The sequence below is a fragment of the Rhinolophus sinicus genome, chromosome X (assembly GCF_036562045.2).
Source record: "Rhinolophus sinicus isolate RSC01 chromosome X, ASM3656204v1, whole genome shotgun sequence".
Classification (NCBI taxonomy): Eukaryota; Metazoa; Chordata; class Mammalia; order Chiroptera; family Rhinolophidae; genus Rhinolophus; species Rhinolophus sinicus.
Window position 1 is genome coordinate 44,645,758 of NC_133768.1, and position 9,705 is coordinate 44,655,462.

Here is a 9,705-nt window from a genome sequence, read left to right on the forward strand (position 1 = left end):
GGTAAGAGTCTCTGGTTGTACTTAATCTAACCTTCAGGCTGAGCTTTCTGAAAAAGGCGACGGGCAGATTAGACCAAGACAGTAAGGTCAGGAACCTTATCTAAACACACTTCACTGGAGAAAAACAAGCCTTGATCCTTCCCAGGTATTTGGGGGAGGCCGGGACTAAAGAGAGGAAAGGAAAAGCTGACCAAGCCTGATAGGCATGCCTTGTTACTCCTCCCAGGCTGTCCCCTGTGACCTCCCACATATATACCAAGGAGAGGATTTCTCAGGATTATACTTTGTTTTGTATGACCAAATGCCCACATCTCAACTTTTCTCTCATTAGGCCCTGATTGATACCCTGGCCACACAAAGTATCTATCAAATTCCCCCAAAGTAGAAGGGTTACTACGGATGGAAAGAAACTTAAACTTTCAGTCACCAATCATAGGAGCTATCCGGCAAAACATTACTGCAAAACAAGCACAGTGGTAGGTCACCATACCAGTGGCCTAGGAGCTATGTCAACACTTACCTTATGCCACAAGATGCCCATTGAAAGGAGCATCAAATCTGGTTCTGTCATCAGGCACAGCCAAAAAAATGTGCTTTGAAAATCACCCAAAGGACCATTTCTACAGGTTTAAGGTCCAGATGCTAGAGCTGTGCCCTGGCCAGAAAATGCCACACTTTTTACCCTCTCACAATCACACACTAATAAGTCCTCACACATTTCAATTCCATCCCAAATACCTATCTAACAGTAAAGCCATTGGGAGAACTGAAAGTTGTTTTTAGGTTGCTGACCTACAGAGTAATCACTAAGCTCTATTCCTTGGTTTAACCAATATGGAAACATGAAGAGCCTCTCACATACCTACTTGGGCAACAAAAACAACAAAATTTGTTTTAGTTAATTCACCCAATTCTGGAAATCCCAAGGTACAGTCTCCCAACAAACCCCTTCAGAAGTTTTGCCAATTGAGATAGGACTGTTGGCTCCAACAGACCCCAGCACGAGGAACTAGGTCTATGATCACATGTACTCTGTGGCTCCCCTTGAAACAATCAGCACCTCAAGCCTTCCTTCATTTCAGGCCCACATATCAAAACCACATCACTCTCCCACCCAGAATGGCCAATGCCCCCAAGTATACACATCCTTCAAATCCCTGTTCATGTCCCAGTAAACTACCTTCTTAAAATCTCTAGAAAATGACATGTATGTATTTTTTCAAACTTTTTAACTGAGTTAGCCCTAAATCTCCAATTAAATAGTAGACCTGCAAAAGCAGCAGTTGTATCCTCTATTCATTTATTTGTATCCATTATATAGTAAATAGTACCTAGCAACCCCTCGAATGGTGAGAATGCAGCTGCCTGCCTTCTTTCTTACCCATTCTACCTAGCAAAGGGTTGGGCAGATAGTAGTTCTGTAAATAATCATAATAGCTAACATATGCATAGCCCCTATTAGATGCTAGACACACTTCTAAGCATTTTACATGAATTGCCTCATTTAATTTTCACAACACCCCTACGAGATAGGCACTATTATTATCTTCACTTTACAGTTGAGGAAAATGAAGCACAGAAGTTAAGTAACTTGCCCAAGGCTACACACCTAATTGGTCACAGAGCGGGGATTTGAGCCCAAGCAATCTGGTTCTAGAGCGTGTATTTTTACCATTACTTTATGCTCCCTTTCGACCATGTTTCCCCAAAAATAAGACCTAGCCAGACAATCAGCTTTAATGTGTCTTTTGGAGCAAAAATTAATATAAGACCCGGTCTTATTTTACTATAAGACCAGGTGTAATGTAATATAATATAATATAATATAATATAATATAATATAATATAATATAATATAATACCGGGTCTTATATTAATTTTTGCTCCAAAAGATGCATTACAGCTGATTGTCCAGCTAGGTCTTATTTTCGGGGAAACACAGTATGAAAGCTTGAAAAGAACTTTCTAGCTAGCTACCTGCCCCAGGTTTAGCCTACAACACCTAGAGATACATAGTGAAGGTTGAGTCCAGGGGACTGAAGTCTGTATTCAATGGTTGCCACAGCAGCAAAATTGTCATCAAAGTGGAAAGGAAAGTACCATAATATTCTCCTAACTCAAGGAACCACACGTCAAGCTGGAGCACTGAGTGAAAATACAAAGTCAGAGCTCAAAATTTTAAATGGCAAGGAGAAAGCGGGGAATTTAGGTGAGGGGCAGGAAGGAAGAGAGAAAAGTCATTCTGAGGCCTCAGAAATGAATCACCCACTGACTGAAACCTGCTACAGCAGAAGCTATTTAGGGGAACTCCATTGCAGCCATCTTGTTAACATAATCACCACAGGGCCGATTCTCTGGAAGTCTGTGTCCCCTGGGTGAAAAGAGTCATCCTTCCAAGACAGGCAAGTCCAATGAGAGACCACTAACATGGAATCAGGAAAGCCAAGTTCTCCTACCAAAACTATTATCAACTTTATATGATCCCAAACAAGTGGGCTGGCCCCTTTGGCTATGAATATAGAAAAGAAGTAACTCTACTCCATAAAAATTCTTAGGACAGTGAAGTCTAGTCTCAAGCAGGAAAATGTGGCTAGTCTCCTCTCCTTACAGCCTTTCAGTGCATACGTCCACCTTCTACCACCCTTCAGAGTCAAAGCAGAGCACTTACCTTCCCGGGAAGTGCTACAAAGAATCCCAAAGGCACAGTCAGAGCCCGAACTATCTCCATATAAAGTAACCTCTAAGGTCAGCTCTACACACTCAGAAGGACTTGCTCTTCCCATGACCACAATAACACTATGGTCAAGTCGCCCTCAGCACAGAGAGAGAAAACACTGAGCACCCTGCAGAGACTGCCATTTATAAGGCAGACATACAAAATTCCTCTGGTATACTAGGGGCCAGGCAAGTTGGATTTTAGTCCCAGCCCTATTACCAGTTCACTCAAATCACTTCCCTTTTCTGGGGTTTGGTGTCCCCATCTAAAGCATAAAGGTTGAACTAAAAAGTTTAAGGCCAGTTCAGTTGCTCTGTGGTTCAAATCACTCCTGTAAGAAACCTAGACCATTCAGAACAATTGGCTAAAGGGAAGCTTAAGGCTGAGGAAGTTCTGGGTCATCCTAAGTAGAGATGCATTTGAAATGCTGCACCCCACAACAGCTAGCCCTCAGCTCACTGGTGGTAGACACATTAGGAGGTTGGTTTATGCCCACCACCTCCTCAGTGTCTACCAATATATCTAACTACCACACTCACAAGTTTAAAAGGAAATATGAAATATAACCTAGTAACTTCCTGGCCTTTCAGAAGAGCTACAAGCAGTATATGCTATCAACAGTCAGTGAGAAGAAAGGGAGGGGAACTCATGAAGTTTTCAGTGTTTATCTGAGGCTCTCATTTGGTTTCTTTCTTGTTCCTCAGTAAGGAAAGACATAATCCTTTCCCCTCCATAGACTCAAGAAGAAATGGCCAAGAACACTCATGCCAGTGTTCTTCTCAGAGCTACTAATGAAATAAACCAACTTCCAAGCAATAAACTCTCCATCCTGAACTAAGTACCCAGGAAGAAACAGCACTCCAGAGGTGTAAGGGGACAAGTAGATACACTTTAGCAAGTGCTGTTCAACTTTGTATTCCCAGCATAGCCTAGTATACTGCCTAGTACATGGAAAGCACTCAAATTTTGAGGAAAGAATGTTTCAAGAATATTAGTACTGGAAGGGTCCCTAGAGTACACCAATTACTATTACAGTACAGTTCCCTCATGACAAGCTAGAGAGACTGAGGGCCTAAAGAAGAGATTTGCCTTAAAGGCCTATTTCATTTGGATCAGTTTACTGAGAACAGGGAAGATAATCTTTTTACATGGAAAGAGAAGAAAAATTCTCAGTTCAGGGTTACTTGCCATTTCCAAACACCCATGTTCCAAATCAATGTATTCCTGAGCTAACCCTCTAAGTAATCGCTTCTGTACCACAAATCAGAACCTGGAATTGAAAAGTTTTTCAGCTCTATCAAGCATGAAATGGGAGGAGGGATGAACAGCAAAGCCAGCCAATCATGACAAGAGCACCTCCTTCACTTGACCAACAGACTGCCCCAAAGGAGACCACCTTTGTACTCTGTTTTTTCCTATGGGGGCAGAAGAGTGGGATGGGGTAGCAGGGAAAAAAGATTTTGAGTTGGGAAAGATGTACATGATAAACTCAGTTCTATCTTTGAAAGATCAGAAACAGACTGTTCCCAGCCAGTAATGATGCCAATCAGTAACTCTAGCCGTGAAAGGCCCAACCTTAGCAGTGTTGGTAGCCTGATCTTGTCCCCTCTGGGGAACTTGAGGCTAGAAATTCCAGTGGGGGGGGACTCCCAGGAAGATACAAAAGGGACCTAGACACACTGTTGCCAAGCAACACTATTTGAACAGGGTTCGGAATATATGTAGCTATTATCTCATCTCATCCAGAGAGAACTGGATTTGGAGTCAGGGAGATAGACCAGATGACCTCTAAATGTCCCTTCTAGCTCCACCATTAAGTAAAGCAGTCTCCTGAGAGGAGGAAGAGAAAAGTAAGAACACCCTTAAAACAAGCTATTGTTACAGGCAGCTAGAGAATAATTGTGAGTTAGCTGACTAGTGGTCAATACCATCTCTGTCATCCACTCACAGAGCAACCTTCCCATCTCCAAGCCTAACACGAGAGCGTATAGATTAGTTGGTGCCTTCAAAGGTCCCATGAATGCCCTCCTGCCCTACCAGCAGCCCCTCTCTGCCCAGAGGGCTATTCAAGGAGAAGCCTAAAGGAAATCTCCAAGATGGTTCCTGCTCTGTCTCTATCATCTACATTTTCACAAAGGGACGAGTGAACTGGATTACCAAAGAAGTGGAGAGATGCAAGATCCAAAGAGTCACCCTTCTCTCACATAACCTCCATTCCTGATCCATTGCCCCACCCTGAAGTCTGTAGGCAGGGCTAGTTCAAAGGTTAAAAAAAGACTGAGATTCTGCCTCCTATTCACCAAGTACCACTTTAGTGCCACTCAAGTGTCTCAAGCAATGCTAGGAATGGCAGGAGAATAAACAGTCCACACTGCCCCTGTTAAAGTTTAGCCGAATGCAGACCTAGAAGTTTTCAAGTACTTCAAGGAGCTGGGCTCTATGTCTGCTGACATGAATGGTCCCATCAGTGGCCACTTAACCACCTTTCCCTTGACCTGCGGAGCTCAGGCTAAAAACCCAGGAAATTGAAAAGGTTTTACCAAGACTGACCCCCTAACTAAGACCCAGATTTAAGTCCTGCTTTGCTACTGGCATGCTGCACCATTCTAGGTCAGTCCTTCCCTGGGTGGGCCTCAGTTCCCACATCTATATCATGAGAAGGGTTGGACTTGACAGTCAAAGAAACTTTTCAACTCTAACAAACCAAATCTCAAGAACACCTTGAAAATTCAAAATAATCTCTTTTTAGGGAATCCAAGAGTGTCCCAAAGACTTTGTGATCTAAAAACAGTTATAGAGGGTAGAAAGGAAGAAAGGCCTTTTTTTTAATTTTTAACATCACCAGAAAGTGGAGATGGCAGTTGATAAGTTCTCCATTCTGGCTACTAAAACAGACCCAGGAAACTGGCAACTAGAAGCAGAATATTAGAATTGGCGTCAGACAGAAAAAGCAGAGAACCATATGATTTCACTGATATGTGGTATATAAACCAAAAACAACAAAAGAACAAGACAAACAAATGAGAAACAAAAACTCATAGACACAGACAATAGTTTAGTGGTTACCAGAGGGTAAGGGGGGCGGGGGGTGGGAGATGAGGGTAAGGGGGATCAAATATATGGCGATGGAAGGAGAACTGACTCTGGGTGATGAACACACAATGGGATTTATAGATGATGTAATAGAGAATTGTACACCTGAAATCTATGTAATTTTACTAACAATTGTCACCTCAATAAATTGAAAAAAAAAGAATTGGAAGGGAGGGCGTGCAGAGGGGCATGTCGTAACAGATTCAGATTGACTGAGGGAGACAATTGGTTGTAAAAGTGAAACCAATCCTGGACAGACTATAGACATGGTTCATGTGAATGAGCGGATTTGATTTTTCCACTACCCTTCCCTATGTGTCATACTTCAGAAATAGCCTGAAGTACACTAGTGAAGGAGTGGAGAACAAGGAATTTTCTCCCTTCATTAAAGCTACTAGCTGATATGCAGTGAACTAGGGTGTGCCCCTGGACACCTCAGCATTGAGATGAGAAATGAGAAAACAGGAGGCACCTTGTGATGCCCCCAACTCTCACCAAGAGACCACACAAATGCCAACATTGGTTACTTTGCCCAAATTATCCACTCCCTTTTATCTGAGGACCAGGAAGGCTTGAGAACAGGAGACAACTTGTGTTGGGCAGAAAAGGGGACTCCACTTCAAGAACCCAATCATTGAGTCAGAATACAGGGTCAATATGATGAGCATCAAAAAGCCTAAACCCCAATCTTGGTTGTCACCATGTGATCTTAGGTAGGTCCTCCCTATAGGCCTAACTACCTTCATTAGTTGAAAGAGAGCGAGGTATTAGATCAATAGTCTCAGAGGTCCCTTTCAAGTTAAGATTGTATGGTCTTTTCAGGCATGATATAGTTGTTTCTCCTAGAAGTTTATCATTCCTTGAGCCAAACAGCATGGGAAATTCTCCAAATCTTCCAGTGTATCAAAATTCAGCCCTCTCCTTCCAACTTGATTCAAGTTTCAGTCAATCTACATAAAAATGCCTTCAGTATCCAGGTACATTCAGTACCCTAGGCTTAGCATCAAACAGCCCATACTCCAGTCTCTCTCCATACCCATGATAAAGATCACCATGCCACCTTCTTTGCCATTTTGACTTAGATGGAATGGTTAAGGCCCCTTTGAGACAATTTCCAGACCCATCAAGTTGTGTTTAAATGTGAGAGAGCTCAGAATTGAAAATGAGAGATTCCACTAGAGAACAGAAGTCATGGGCAGTCTATTCCCAGAGAGCCACCTACCTATTTAGGCCCATCTGTACCTCAAGAGGAGTGAAAGAGTCAACCACAGGGATAAACCCAAGGAGAGGCTCCTGGGGGTGGGAGGGTAAGTGTGGAAAAGCCCCATGGCGTAAAACCAACAATTTAAAGGAGAGATAGAAGCACATACTTGTTGAAAACTTAGTGCTTCTGAAGGACAAGGTTCGAAAAGGCAAGAATGACTTGGCAATAAGGCTGGAATACAGCAACCTGGCAACCAAAGCTCAGCACACACCCAAAGAACTGGATCCTGACTCCTCTTATCCAGAGACCCCCCAGCCCTTCTCAAGGCTGCTAGTCACTATCTCAGCTCTACAAGGCTCAGGCAGTCCTAGAGAGGGTTCCGGGAGAACTGCACAGCCTAGTCCAGTCCAACAAGCTGCTTGGCCTAAAGGACTCAAACCAAGGTGGTCACCAGGCCTTCCTGGGCAAGGGAAGGGCCCCAGCAGCCATTTGGCATGACTTGCACAAAAGCAAGCAGGGCTCATTATTCAGGCACACTCCTCCCCCACCCCACCCTCCTGGGCATCCGGCCCCCCTAGGCCCCACTCCCAGGAGGCTTCTGCTCTTCTCATAACAGCCAGTGGGTTAGAGACCAGATCCTAGAAGCTACCACCACTCTAGAAAGGTGTGGCCCTACAGGAAAGAATCCACACCTCACAGAACAGTCCGGAGGGGATAGGAGGAGATAGCGAGTCATTAAGTAATGGGAAGGGCAGGGATTTGGCGAGTGGAGAGGACGAAGAACCCAGTCTTCTCCCCTAGGAGGTAGGGCAGACCTCCCTTCAGATTGGTGCCTAGTGAAGTGTTAGTGCACTTGGGTAAAAGCAAGCAGCCTCAATGAGTCCTTCCACAACTCTCTCCTACCCCCTCCCCCCCCACCAGTGGGAAACAGCTGGAGGCGCCTGGGGAGGCTGTGGGGAAGGTGAGTGGGGGTGCGGGATCCGCCCTTAGGATCTCCCTCCTTCCACCTTGCTTCTTGGTTCCCATGGCCCCTCCTGGACAGTGACAGCCTTGCTTCAGAACGGCGCCAATTTCAGGACTGGGGGACGTGTTCTCCTTCGGACCAGAGTCTTCTCCCCCACTCCCATGGCCTGTCAGGGACAAGAGAACTTGGGCCCCCAAGGAAGCCTTCTCAACGGTCGCATCCCAGATGTAGGGAACTGGAATGTGAGAACCATAACAGCCCCTCCCAGTCCACACTTCTTGCCCGGGACCACCTCAAGCCCCCCACCCCCCGAGGGCGCGCCATACCAGGACTCCACTCCTGCCCCTCCCGACCACAGGCCCTGGCGTAGGGCGCGGCGTCCCGAGCCGGCGGGTAGCTGGCCAAGTCCCCAGCCATCATCAAGGGGCTACAAGGGTCAGCTAGAGACCCTGGGGCCGGCAGCGCCCACCCCGGACACTCACCGTCTTAGGCATGGTGGCGGCAAAAGCGGCGGAGTTGGCGAAGTTTGGCTCGGAGCTGTGGGGCAGCGCTGAGCACAAAGTACACACCGCTCGGATTCCGGGGGCTGGGGGCTCGGATTGGGTCCCTCACTAGAGTCGGGGCGACTGCTGGGCTTCCTGCTAACGGGCCACGACTTCACAAACCCCACCCAGGAAAGAGCCGCCCCCGTCGCGCCGCCAGCTCCTTTATGTGGCCGGGCTTCCGCGCCGCTCCCCGCCCTCGCGCCCGCCTCCTTGCTGTCCGCCTGCCTCGCTCCGCCCAGTCCAGCCCTGCCCAGGCCGGCCACATAAACCACGTGGGTGCTGGACTGGGCCTGGGCGCCCCAAGTGGGGCTCCCCCCCAATCCATACCCACCCTGCTCCTCTCCCACCCACTTCACAGCCCCTAGACCTCTGCATCTGGGCCATCCGGGCCCTGCGGCCCCACCCCCAAACAGGGCCGGACCCAAGGCCGCACCCTGGGCTGCACCCTGGCAGAGACTTAGGCAGCCCCTGACTGCAACTTTCCACTGATGAGGAGCTCGCTACCTATCAAAACTGCCTGTTACCTCTCAAGACACCTCTGACTCTTAGAATGTTCTTCCTGTGTGTATCTGAACTCCTTTTCTCTGTGGCTTCCACCTGTGGATCTTACAGCTGATCCCTGGGGCCACTCAAATCCCCTGCTACCCCTCATAACTCCCCAGAGGTTTGAAGATCTCCTGTCCCCCTGAAAATTTTCTTCTCTTGGCTAAACCGCCTCAACTCCTCCAACACTTCATCAGTTCTCTTCTGTAGGCCTCTATATCCCTTTCCCCATTGTATTTCCTCCCTATCCTTGCTTACTCCTCATTTTCATCAGAATTGGGCTCCTTTTCCCCATATCTGTCCTCTACTACTCTCCTTTCTTTAAATCCCAATCTCCACCTTCTTCAAATCAATGTCTTGATCCTTTAGCCCTCCCCCAACACATTCACTGATTGATGGCATTCACTTTCTGATAAGGTTATAATTCCCCCAGATTAGAGGTACTCCCAGCCCACTCCCTTTGGATGTGTCTGCCAGCACCCTTTCTACTTCTTGTCAAGGTCACAAAATCCCAGGACAGCAATGTTCTAGACCATAGCAGTTACCTGCTTAAGTCTGAGTTTTAGTTTGAAAGTGGCTGGCCATAGTTCTTTTTACTCCTGTCGACTGGCAACTGTTCTAAATATTCTTTCTGAGGTAG

General features: G+C 46.5%; 1 protein-coding gene across 1 annotated transcript in view; it reads right to left on the reverse strand.

Moving 5' to 3' along the window:
- Positions 1–8,660, reverse strand: part of MSN (moesin) — a 66,568-nt gene extending 57,908 nt beyond the window's left edge. Inside the window, exon 1 of the mRNA XM_019717510.2 lies at positions 8,460–8,660. Coding sequence (XP_019573069.1) covers positions 8,460–8,471 — 12 coding nt within the window. The 5' untranslated portion in view covers positions 8,472–8,660. The remainder of the gene's footprint in view (positions 1–8,459) is intronic.
- Positions 8,661–9,705: the final 1,045 nt, after the last annotated feature.